Source organism: Aptenodytes forsteri, unplaced genomic scaffold, assembly GCF_000699145.1.
Source record: "Aptenodytes forsteri isolate BGI_AS27 unplaced genomic scaffold, ASM69914v1 Scaffold14, whole genome shotgun sequence".
NCBI classification, from domain to species: domain Eukaryota; kingdom Metazoa; phylum Chordata; class Aves; order Sphenisciformes; family Spheniscidae; genus Aptenodytes; species Aptenodytes forsteri.
This window is the reverse complement of record NW_008794457.1, coordinates 1,080,709-1,093,354: the sequence shown is the minus strand read 5'-3', so window position 1 is coordinate 1,093,354 and position 12,646 is coordinate 1,080,709. Positions and strand designations below refer to the sequence as shown.

Below are 12,646 nucleotides of genomic sequence, written 5' to 3'. Positions count from 1 at the left end.
TTGTCATTCAGAAATATAACCGCCCCAATCTGAACCACTCACATTGAAAAATCCAGCTAACTACCTCCGGGCTTGCGAACCGACCACGATATTAGGGCTCCTTGTAGCAGCTGGTACCTAGGAGGTGCAAAGTGCCTCTAGGAGTGCAGGAAAAACCAAGGCATGCAGATTTGAGGAAGCTCAGAGAGGCACGTGGGCAAACTCTACGGGTGAACTGGGAACACTCAAAACACAGACCCTTTGAAGTGAGGCCCAGGATCCAGTGGAGAGAGAGATGCGGCGGGGCGAGTTGCACGTGCAACAGAGGAAGAGGAAGAAGCTACGGGGAGGCTCTCTGCCTGCAAGTCCACATCTCTTGGTTCTGAGTCCATATGAGAGAATCTCCGAATCGCTCACTCATCAAGCTCTAGCACAAAAGGAATCCAAAAATAGACACTTTCCAAAGAGTTACAAAACGGTCTGTGTTTGCGAGGCTCACAGCCGCACTGAAGTCAGAGGTTGAGAACAGGCACATCAAAGAGGTCACAGACGCCTTCGCTCTCGTCCAGGTTATAGATGTAGTCGTGATCTCCAGGCGGAGGGGAGAGGCGGAGCAAGGGAGCAAACACTGGGGAAAGAGAAGCCCACGGTGGGTTACGAAGCTCAGCACTCCCACGCCTAGCCGAGAGCTGCCAATGGGCGCTGAGCTGCGGAGCCACGAGGAGGCCACCTCACAGTAACAGTCTTTCAGCTCGCTTCAAATCAGCCTCGCGATATGGAAGAGAGAGGCTCTCCTGGTCCTCACACCTCTCTCAGGGACTGGCAGGACAGCGAGAACAGAGTCTGTGTCCAGACCCCAGAAAAGATGAGGGCGAGTCTGCAGTCGCGAGACTGTCAGCTGGGTAAAGTCACACAAGACCGTCTTCCTCCCCCAGAAAGGCCACACCGCCAGGGTGAGACTCAAAGACTCACCTTCAGATGACATCAGCTCTTCCAGCAGCTCAGAGTTCATACATTCTGGGGAAGAGACAAGCACGGTTAAGCAACACACTCTGCTTTCCCGGTCTGCTCCCGTGCAGCTTCCCACCCTTCCCAGGGTGCTCCTCACCCTTGTTATCCCTTCTCCAGCTAAGGCACAGCGTGGGCAGCGGGCATTGGCGAAAGGAGGCTTGGGCCTCCTGCCGTGGGCAAAGGGAAATCGGTGTCAGACAAATCAAGGTATGTCAAAAAAATTCTGCAGGAGGTTTCTGCCTGCTTTAGCTCAACCATACGCCAGTCTCCTTCATACGACAGGCTGTGCCTTACCCCTGCACTGGCATCTAGCTGGTGCCCCAGACTCCTCCAAAGGAAACTCTTCAACACGCACCAGAAATTGAGCTGGTAAAGCCTGACATATTCACAGTCCTCAATCACCCACCAACTTTGCTAAGAGTGGGGGAAAAAATTAAAAAACAAATGAGCAGTAGAACTGATGAACCCCTGGTTTCCTCCGGATTTGTGTCCTTTGTCCCCCTAACTTGCTCCCCTTGCCCCACGGCTATGCTGTGGCTAATCCAGCCACATGCCCTGGCAGATTCGCTGGCTGCCCGCTGCCAAACAGAACAAACATCTGAGCTCTGCATATCCTTCCTGAATGGGCCATTAACTCTGCTCTCCCCTCTACTGCCCACACAAAACTGTGGAAAAAAAAAAAACAAACGATGCTCTGAAATGTCGTTCCTTCCTCCAGCGTTGTTACTCTTGGCTAGCAGGTTCACGAGGCACTTGAAGGGTAGAGAGGCAAGCAGCCAAAGCACGTGCAAGTCGATCTCTTTTCTTTAAGAAGCTGAGCGGTTGAGAACATCTTTCTGAATACCTCTCACTTTACCAAGTTAAGATCTAACTCAGTCTAACTGGGTTGATGAGATACTGCCCACACGTGAAACGAGCTTTCACAAGAGAAACTCAGATCAGCCCATTTTCAAGATGCTTATCCACAGCAGGCTATTTCCTAGAGGACAGGAACCTACCTGCCTAATTCAGTGCCATGAGATGAGAGAATTTCAACACCAAGTAACTAGGCAGGAATAATACCAGCTTCAATAAATAGCAATTAAATGCAGAACCTGCATTCTTAGATTGTCTTCAGGGCCGGTAGTATCACAGGGTGTGTATATGTGTGCGTTGAAATTCAGCTTTTTTTTCAGGATACGAGTTTAAAACAAGCAGTTATTAAGCACTCATTTAAAAGAGAGAGAAAACCATGCAGAAAGCGTAATTCCAATACAAAACACTAAGGAAGAAATCCAGGCTCTTGCAGCTTAAACTGCGTAGCCTTAAAGCGGCCGCCGGTGCCAGGGCAACATTACTGGGATCACACAGGGATCACACAGCCTCACAAGAGGCTGCATGGAGCACGCTGCAAGGCCCATTTCTCCAAGCTCTGTAGCGTTGCTTTTTTTCCAGTCCAGAGCTTTGCCTCTGTAGCTGTCGACTGTTTTGTCCTTCACTCCTGGATCTCTACCTTCCCCCTCCAAATTGGGAAGAATACTCCGTGAAACAACATACGTTACCGCAGACAGCAAACATCTCCCTTTTAATAGTGTCCACATAGTCCCAGAGTATAGTTAGTTTGGGTTAAGCTAGATCTTCTACACGGGCTGGGGCCTTGCAGCAGTTTATGTTTCACATTCCGAAGTCAAATTTACTCTTTAGATGCATTCAGGCATTACCAAGACCTCACCCACTCTCTACAGCGGCGGGTGCTGAGCAAGGAGGAAAGGTGTTCTCCAGGCGGAGCGCGGAGCCCGGGGCTCCTAGCACACAGATCAGGCGGTTGCGCATGTGCATTCGGGATTGTGGGGTTTTGTTTTTTTTTTTTTACACAAAGACAGCGCTTTCACAAAGCGCCTGCCAGAGCGCAGAACTAGGGACTGTTGTTGTACGTATCCTGTCACCACCACAAAAGTGCTTGTGTGTTCTCGGCTCTGCCTAGCTGCGGGGCTAGAAAGTATTACGCCAGCACTGAAGGGAAATAAATGTGCAGATAAAAAGTGTCTCCCAGTTTAGGCTTATGTTAGACCCAATTCCTTCACCTCTCCTGCCCTTAGCCCAGAGTCCATCCCACCATTAGGCAGCGACACCCAGACATTCCTTGGGCAGAGGCAGAACTCCTAACACAAGTAACGGCATCCCCTCCCCTACTGCTCCAAAATTACCAGCACCACCAAAACCACTGAGGGATACTTCGAAGAGAGAAGACTATCTCCCGAGATTATTTGCTTGGATTAGCCTCGGGCAGGCTGCAGCTGAAACAAGACTAACAGGGGTTTTTCTTGCGTGCAGACAAGCCGGAGAAGGAGCAACGGGAAGCCAGAGCACAGATTAGCGTTGGCATGGGGAAGGGAAAGCCCTCATCTACACACTGCAGGGCAAACTAGCAGAGGTCGCTGGCAACGTGAGGACAGAAAAATACATACAGAAACCAGTAATTTTAAGAGTGCCTAACTACAAGCAGAGAGCCAGCAGCCACCAACGACCACAAGCACCTTACAAAACCACATCCCCAAAATAATCCAAAAGGGAATGAATAAAACAAACTGTCCCACTTCTGGGGGTAGACGGGCACAGAACAAAGCCGTGGTCAGGGAGTGAACATACCTCTCGTTGGATCAAACATCTCTGACAGCTCTTTGGGAAGTTCCAGTACTGCAAATACAACAAACCAAATGGTTTGCATCGTTACATGAAGAGTCTGAAATGCTTTACAGCATAATCACCTACTGTCCTACTGTACTCCTTACGCACCCAAATCATCCTATGCCATCCAGAAATTCTGCTCCCACACCCCACGTCACATAGTTCTGCTGAAATGATAAGCAATAAAACACTTAAGCTCGACTGCTTTAAAATAGATCTGTAGGAGCCCTGGGACACGAACACGTTATCACAGCCAGCAGCTCTAGAGTAACTGCCTGTATGTAAGCCTCACACGGCGTCAGCTTCCGTACGCCACCTCCATTTATCTTGTGTAGGATGAGGGCGTGCCTTTAGAGAGTCAGCACAGGCCCAGTGGGATATGGTAAGCTATACGCACACCGAAGGCCTAATTCCACAATCAAGACTACTCCAAGATGAAGACAGACAGTTCACGCTTCTCTCAGACGTGCTAGCAGCAGAAGCGTGAAAAAAGCACTGTGTGGGCTACATTTGAGCAAGATTTCCTCTTCTAACCATAACTCTCTAACCTGGAGCGTTTCTGCAGTGAAGGTAGGCTTCAAAACATTGAAGCAGTGTGTCTTACCCAGAGGATGCTTTTCTCTCCTTGGGCCAGCCTGCCGTTTCCTGGCATAAAGCTCAAATGTTCCTTTTTTAAAGCCCATTTCACCTCACCAAGCACATCAAGGAGGTCCCCAGATATACACTGCGAGATCATTAAGACCACAAGATCACTAAAGATAGATGAAGCATTCCCGAGTAAAGGAGGAAAACAGAGACAAGAGCTCTCCTAATAAAGGAAAACTCCCCATGAGTTACAAAGGTGCTCTCAGTGACGACTGCAAATTCTATAGCTTCAGGCAGTCTCAAAAATTGGACCTAGCACTACAGAAGGGACTGCAAGGGAATAATCCTACCTATAACAGCAGAAACGTGTGTCATGCGAGCGTCCCTTGCAGATTTTCTAGTACTGGTGTCACAGAAAGCATCGGGACACTAGACATGACACAGTCACTTTCTCAACAGGTTCCCCAGCACCCTCACAGGGAAATGCCTACTCATGCCTGGCTGACAGCAAAGGCAGAATGGAGTTCAGCTCCTTCCTCCAGGGCCAGCAGCCTTTCCCTCGCTCCAAGCGGCATGCTTTTGGAGCAACACCTGAAACGAGGGTCCATACTCACTTCCTGTGGGATCTGGCTTAATCGGCTCGAAGGAGGTAGAGGGGCTGGGTAGGACGGAGCTGCTGTCCAGCGAGGCAGAGGACTGTAGCGGCTGGGTATCTAACCCGGCCGGCTGGCCGGCCGATGCGGATGCGTTGCTGAGGGGGTCAAAGTCGCTGCTGCTCTTGGACTCTGCTGCTGAGACACCAGATTCTGGAAAGAGCCACAGACACACACGGGAATGTCATCTCCCACCAGCCCCAAAGAAAGCAGCTGCAGCACAGGCTCAGCCCTCACTGGCAATGCTGGCCAAGCACAGACAGCTGCATAGGAAGAAGGCTTCTCGCTTCCACCGGGTAAAAACTCCCAGGTCCTGCTGCAGCTCTGCTGCAGAGCAGCCTTGGTGGCGCCAGGCTGCACATAAGCCAAGAACATGCTCTCACAGCAGTTATCACAAGCCAGGTAGTAAGCTACACCAGGAGAAGCGTGGCCAGCACGTTGAGGGACGTTACTATCCTCCTGCTTGGGGCTGAGGCTGCACTTGGAATACTGTGTCCAGCTTTGGCCATTCTCCAGTTCAAGAAAGACGTGGAGAAGGTCCGGCTGAGGGCTACCAAGTCGGCCAGGGGTCTAGGGCACATGGCCTACAAGGAAGGGTGGAGGGAGGCGGGCTTGTTCAGTCAGGCAAAGAGAAGTCTAAGGGCAATCTAACAGCAGCTTGCAGCTACCTGAAAGGCAGTTACAAAAATTAAGATCTTCTCAGTGGTGCCAAACGATGTAACATGCACTACAGGCACGAGATGCAGCTGAAAGGATCCAGACATCAGGAAAAAGGAATTCACCGAGAGGGTGCTGCGGCCCTGGAAGAGCTCACCAAGGAAACTGGGGATCTCCACTGCTGGAGGCTTTCAAAATTCGGCCGGACAAAGCCACAACCAACCTAATCTAGTATTTTTGACAGTCTTTTTTCAAACGGAAAGTTGAACTTGAGACTCAAAAAGACCCTTTTACAAACTTCTGCTAATCAATGTATCTATCGTAGAATCATGGAATAGTTTGGGTTGGAAGGGACCTCTGAAGCCCATCTAGTCCAGCCCCCCTGCCGTGGGCAGGGACATCTTCAACTAGATCAGGTCGCTCAGAGCCCCGTCCAACCTGACCTGGAATGTTTCCAGGGATGGGGCATCCACCACCTCTCTGGGCAACCTGGGCCAGTGCTTCACCACCCTCAGCGTAAAAAATTTCTTCCTTATATCTAGTCTGAATCTACCCCCCTTTAGTATCCGCGTGATCAGCCTCTCCCCCACCACCGCTCCTACAGGCTGGCACTACCCCCTCAAGCCAAGTGTCTTATTTCCATTAACGCAGCCAGTCCCGCTAATCAAGACAAAAGAAAGGGCTCACCGCAGCAAAGGCAGAGGTGCCCCCTTTGCCAGGAGCTGACAATGCTGCACGACCAGCAGTGCCAGCCCCAGCCAGGCCAAGGAACGTACTCCCCTTCGTCGACCACCATCCCGTTTCTGCCTCCTGTAACCTCCCTCTCACCTGTGCTTGCGGCTTTCTGCGCGGGAGGGCTATGGTCCTGAGTGCTGGTAGGTGTCGGTGTAGAGGGCTGGGTGCTGCTGGGAACGGATGCCTCCTGGAAGTGGGCGAGCGGTGGTACCTGTGGTTTCGAGGGTGCAACTGCCTGGCACTGAATGAGGTCTTCAGGGGGAGGGACAGGTAGTACGACAGGAGGAGAGCTCCAAGCGTCTTTGTTTACTAAGAGAACATCAATGGGACCACTTGTGCTCTTCAGATGGATCTGATATTTCTTCTGCCCATTTAGGCCCTGAGAAAAGTCAAAAGCAAAACACAACTGTACATTAAATGCCCTTTTCAAACAGAACAGGAATTTCCCAGAGGCAAGACATGCTGTCCAGACAAGTTCAGCACTGTTCCACACACAATTCCCCGACCCCCAGGTCCATCCTCTCCTTTGCTGCTCCTGCAATTCGTACAATCACATACTTCCAAACAACAGAGTTTCCTGGCAATTATTTAATATCTGAAGCCTTCCTTGGGTTGCTGGTTCCTCCGACTCCAGCAAACCCCTGACTGCCAACTCCCAGCCTGGTCAATCCAGCAACAACCCTCACCCTGACACACACACACACACACAGACACTCCTACTCTCTGCCCACGCATTTGTCACTCACCTCGGGAATGGGAACCTCCAAACGCGTGCCTGATGGGGCTCGAATTGCCAGGAGGGTGTCTCCTGTGAAAACAGACTGGTCAGCACTCAGTGGGCACAAGCTGTTCTGATGATAATTAAGCACTGACAAAGAGCCCCTCCTCAAAGCCCCCTGTCTCCTGCGCTCCCTTCCCTGGAGGACTGCCGTTTACACCCACCTAAGCTGCTAAGCGTATCGTACAGCTCCCAATGTGCCAACTGCCCGGGGCACAAAGAACCTGTGAAGTTTCTCCCAAAGCAACCCTAAAGTTTTTCAGCAGCATCCTTAACAGGACTAACCTTTCTTTGCCACGGAAGGGCTGGCTTAAATTCACTCTTAAGAACATCTGAATCCTAAGGGAAGGATCCTTCATCCTCTTGTCACAAGCTTTTAGATGTGAGTTATAAACAAAAGAGCGCACAACTCAAAGAGCTGCACTGCCAGCGGAGAGATGCTGTTGAACTAGGCTGAGGAGCCAGGCTGCCAAGAGCACGGCAGCCTCATGCCGGAGTACCAATACCCGAAACCAACGCTCCCCAGCCTCTACTGGCAAGAGAGCCGCCTGGCGTTAGTTGTATTGGACCCTGCACAGAGCCCAGCACACGCGGGGCTGGGAACCAGGCTGACGGCATCTTTCCTTTCCAAGTTCTGCAGCTCCTTAAGACCTGCGCCCCTAAAAACACAACAGTCACAGGCGAGCAGCTTCCATTCCGTATCCAGGTTTAGAGAAACGTGAACAGAGAAATACCAGCGCTGTGAACATTAGACGTATTCAGACCGAGCAGTTAGCAGCTTTCACTTTGAATGTTTTGGTGTGGTTAGTATTCACACTTCACCGGTATTCTGCATTAAGCTTCACTCGATAATTAACACAGAAGGTCCCCAGAGCGATGAGAGAATGGACAGCAGAAGAGCACATCCTTTAATTTCAGGCAGGGAAACAAAGGTCAGATCAGCGAAAGGTACAGGGATTAAAAATACCACAGGATTTGTCAATAAGACGGGATTCCTTTAACAAATCTGCACTTCAGAAAAATATTGTTAAAAGACATTAAAAATGCGTAATAAAGCTCAAAGACTCAAGCTCAAGCTTTAAGACCTGTTAGCTTCAACAATATGGGCACTGCGTTTCTATCTCCCTTGATAGCTACGTCCCAAATACTTCTACAAAACAGTGTACAGTGTGTTTCCACTTCCTTTTTGATTCTGCAAGTGCAAAATGCATCACAGCAACAGATGGGAAAATTATGTTTCCCAGTCACTAAAAGCCAACACATACTCACTTTTTTTTTTTTTTTTAAATTAATCCAAATAATGAGTCCGTATTTGACAAGAATCCAAGCATGGAAATCCTCAAGCCCTAACTCGCTTTGAGAAAGCAAATTCAATAGCAGTCAATCAGGAAAAAAAAAAAAACAAACAAACAAACCAGGAGCTGAAATTCAGCCTGCACCACAGTTCAAGAACACAAGAGGTCCAACAGAAGAACCTCTGCAAGGCTCAGACACTTCAGAGAGGAAAAAGAAAACTACGTAAGGCATATTCATACAGCAAAACTGGGCACACACTGAACAGACAATGGAAAAACGTGGATCAAGCCTCTGCTCTGGGAGGAATTCAGATCTGCCCTCAGTAAGATCTAATCTTCTCTGCGCATTTTGGCGAGGCCTGACTTCAGACGCAAACTGGTTTACAAAAAACAGGTGCAATAAAATGCAAAACACTCAATCAACCAAGCAACAAGCTGTCTGCTGGTCTCCAGTAAACTCTTCCAGACTGTTATGAGTTATCTGGCCCCAAGCACTGTCAAACTGAAAACACAATCCCTGCCCCCAAAACGTGCTAGCTTAAATCAGAAGAAACAGTAAAGCAAAGGGGGTGGTGGTGCATAAGTTACCAGCAGGAACGCGAGCGGTATCAAGTCTGGTGACCACGGAAAGCACACAAAGGCAAAGATGAAAAATAGAAGAGTTGATAAAGCGTAGGGTGAGAAGAGCGCTTGGAAGAGACGAGGAGAGAGTCAGACAAGGGTGAGACTACGCATGGCTGGGGGTGGTCAGGATAAGTGGCTTCGATCTCTGCTGCAAGCAAGCAGATGCAGGTTGCACGGGGTCAGGAGAGGTCAGGTGTCCACCGAAGCAGAAAGGAGCTGCGACTCCACACCGCTACAGCTGAGAAGAACAGTTTATGTACTGCAGGCTGCCGTATTGCACGCTGGCCACTGGGGATTTTTTTTTTTGGTCCTACAGCTATCATGAAAATTGGCAATAGAGAAGAAACAGACACCTGTGGGTTTTCTTCACTTTTGCCCCACAGAGACAGAACACGCGGGTTTTTTTATACAGGCACCTCACAGCTTTAGGAAGGCAGTACACAAGGGAGGGAGGTCACAGCAAGCAGCGTTTTCCCTTCTGCCCTACATTCTTGTTGGTAGAGGGCATGATGCAGCTGAGGGACCACTTTTTATACTGTTTTCCTGCTTACACCCAGGTTTCTGCCATGCAATAAAATTTGCTTCCTATTATTAGAACACTGTCCACCCAATCCCTTAAAAATCAAGGGCTTGTAACACAACACACATACACCCACACAGTGACACCCAGCAAAAAGACTTCCTTAGGAATAGCAGCTATGTTCCTTTAAACACAAGCGAAAGAAACCGCCTGCCCCCTCTGACGGTGACAGAAAAGCTGCCTCCTTTTTCCTGGAGAAAGGAGGGCAGCTGGGACAGACTGATAGGACTGCAGCGTTACATCTTTACGATGGAGCACCATTTCCTCACCTGTGAAGCACTTGCAGATGTCTTCATGTGTCACATACGCTAATGTTTCCGAGGTTAAGGAGAAAGGCTGCAGCTTCCTGCGCGGACAGAGAACTCAAAGGGCACCTGGCATTTCCTCCCTGAGCACAAGAAACGCCATTCCCAGAAGGCTCTCCATGCCACACTCTGAAGTGGTCTGCAGGCGAGGTCTGCAAGCTACAGACTCGTCAGAGCCGACATCCTAAGACAGGCAAGCCAAAAGAGCAGCTCTGCACTCGAGAAAGCGGCGCCTGTGGCTCAGAGAGAAGCAGTTTTCTCACCATGGTACACACTACAGTGTTTTTTTACTTCAAAAAGCCAGACAAGAAGCCGTGCACCGCAGAGAAAGCTGGTTCCCAGGCTGGACAGAGTTACCCTAGTTTCAAAAGCAGGCACCGCCTCTCGACCCTTTCAGTGCAGATCCTCCAGCAACAACAGGTCACCACCACCCCTCTGCCCTGAGCAGGGCAGCACCACCCCGACCCTCACGCCTCTGCTTTCCAGCCCAGCAAGCGAACACGGAGACAGAGCAATCAGTTCACACAAAGGATATCGACTGTTCTGCACGTCTTCTGTAACGTTTTTGATGCTCTGCTGAACCCACATCTTCTGCTGCTCCAGCTCCTGTTCCCGCTGCTCCAGGTCCTCTATGTCTGCCTTCAGCTCGATAAGTTTGTGAGCTATTTCACGTGTGTTGCAGCCCGGACCCACCCCTCTGCGCAAAGTAAAAAAGGAGTGACAGGCATCAGCCTCTGGAGGCACCCAGACCAGCCCCAACCTCTCAGAGAGGTGGCCACCTCCCTTGCTGCCACCCCTGTCATACGTCAAGGCCAGATCGCCCGGAAAGCCTCATCTGTACCCGCTCTAGATCCCCACCTTCCAGCACGGCAACGTTTGGTACATCTGCCTACATCCCACAGACTGGAAGGGCTCTCCCCCATCTCCAGTGCCATGACAGGCATCTTTTCTAGCCCAAGGCGCCGCAAATACTTAGTCCGTACCAAAATAACAGCTCTGCTGTAAGAGAGACACGACATACGTACTTCAGCTTTCCTCATTACTCCCATCAGCATGGCCCAGCTGGGGGGAAGTACAAGCATGCACAGACCACGGAGGAACCTTGCTCTGAGCAGGGCATTTTAACCACAGCGTCACTTAGACAACAGCCTCACAAAGCCCTGCTCGCCTGAAGAGGAAAAAGGCACCCATACGACAGGACCTGGGACTAGAAGGGACTCGTGAACAATTTAGAGCTTCTCTGTCACTCACTTCCACTGGATACTGTTCTTGGATTTCTTCTCAATCAACCCGATGCCTTCCAGGACATTCGTGATATCATAGATCCGTCGCTTCTGTCGCACAGCCAATGTATCCGCAGCCTGCAAAAAGGTTAGACACTTAACTCCAAACTCTCAGTCATGTTTCACTCCTTCCTGCCTGGCAGATTAATTCCTGGCCAAGCACTCCGCTCGCCAGGTCACACCTCTCTCGTCCCAGCGCCTCAGATTACAAAGCTGTGTTCTCAATGTCATTAGGACCGTGAGAGGAAGCCACTGCCCCTTCGTTCCTCTTCTTACCCAGCAACCTCCCCACTAAGCACAAACCAAATTCCAGCCATCTCGCTCACGGTGGGTCCAAAAAATCACCATTCCTCAGCAGCAAAGCAGTGCTAGAAGACACTAGTCTGGCAGCCTAAAAATTCAGTGCTCCTCCAGGGTAAAAGATGGGGAGAGGGACGCAGAGAGCTGTCTGTGCGACTGACAACCGTTCAGCAAAGTCGACGTTCAAAAGGTCTTTTCTAAATCTGACCTGATGCCCCTTGACAGAGAATCGACGCCTTTCCCAGAGGCAGATTCCTCTGTTTGAAAGGCACGACGCCGGGAGGAGAGTAAGCGTGGCTGTAAGGGAGGAGCTCCTGAGCAGCCCCGGGACCTCCCTGCCTTGCTCACACGACTCTCCTCCCCCTGCGTTTCGGGACGCAGGGGACTGCACCCGATACGCCTGCTTCCACTACCGCATGGCAACCTAGCACCAGCAAGAGTTTAACGGGCACGGCACCGGCACAGCCAGGACCAACAACGCCAGCGGCACCGCATACAGACCAGGTCAGGTCAGCACAGGAATGACGTTCCCTCTCACCTACCAGTAACGGACCAGGACTTGGGAGACCCTACACCACGCAACCATTCAAATCACGCTAACAAATACGAATCCACTTAATGGACGTTTTAAGCAGGAAAATATTGCCCAAATCCAAAGAGACGACAGTTTGGCAGGGGAGAGGACGGAAGCCTACAGCCAGGAGACTCCTCCAGCCCTTGCATCCCCAGGGCTTTCTGGCACTTGTCCGCTGCCTGCGAGGGGTCAGAGCGCACTCGCACCCATACCCGCGTACGAGGTCTTTGCAGAAACCGCAGCAAAGGGACGTCACCTTTAGAAAAGGCCTAGGTTTAAATACCGTACACGCCACAAAGACAGAGTTACTTCCTCTAGGTGAAGACCTTCAAAAAATGCAGAAGCGAGGCACGTTCACCGGGCGCTTCTCCACAGCCTAAAGGCATCAGGGACAACCTTCGGCAGAGGTGAATCTGACCCCACTCCCCTTCCCGCTGTACGCCGGGGGGCCAAAGCGCAGTAGGGAGGAACAGTCTCTCCGCTTCTATAGGTCTGGGGGGCTTTGTCGGGCTGGATCATTACGGTGCCGGCCGATCGAGTAGCGCCTTGCGGCGGGGGCAGGAACGCCGAAGGGGACAAGGCGGCCGGAACGCCGAGGGGGACAAGGCGGCCGAAGGGGG

At 50.9% G+C, this 12,646-nt stretch overlaps 1 protein-coding gene across 1 annotated transcript in view; it reads right to left on the bottom strand.

Annotated features, from left to right (window-relative positions):
- Positions 1 to 6: 6 nt before the first annotated feature.
- The window catches only part of E2F4 (E2F transcription factor 4), a 14,792-nt gene continuing 2,152 nt past the window's right edge, over positions 7 to 12,646 (bottom strand). Inside the window, exons 2-10 of the mRNA XM_019474983.1 lie at positions 11,121 to 11,248; positions 10,405 to 10,566; positions 9,834 to 9,877; positions 7,034 to 7,095; positions 6,381 to 6,666; positions 4,857 to 5,048; positions 3,619 to 3,666; positions 952 to 996; positions 7 to 607 (exon numbers count right to left, since the gene is read on the bottom strand). Coding sequence (XP_019330528.1) covers positions 492 to 607; positions 952 to 996; positions 3,619 to 3,666; positions 4,857 to 5,048; positions 6,381 to 6,666; positions 7,034 to 7,095; positions 9,834 to 9,877; positions 10,405 to 10,566; positions 11,121 to 11,248 — 1,083 coding nt within the window. The 3' untranslated portion in view covers positions 7 to 491. The remainder of the gene's footprint in view (positions 608 to 951; positions 997 to 3,618; positions 3,667 to 4,856; positions 5,049 to 6,380; positions 6,667 to 7,033; positions 7,096 to 9,833; positions 9,878 to 10,404; positions 10,567 to 11,120; positions 11,249 to 12,646) is intronic.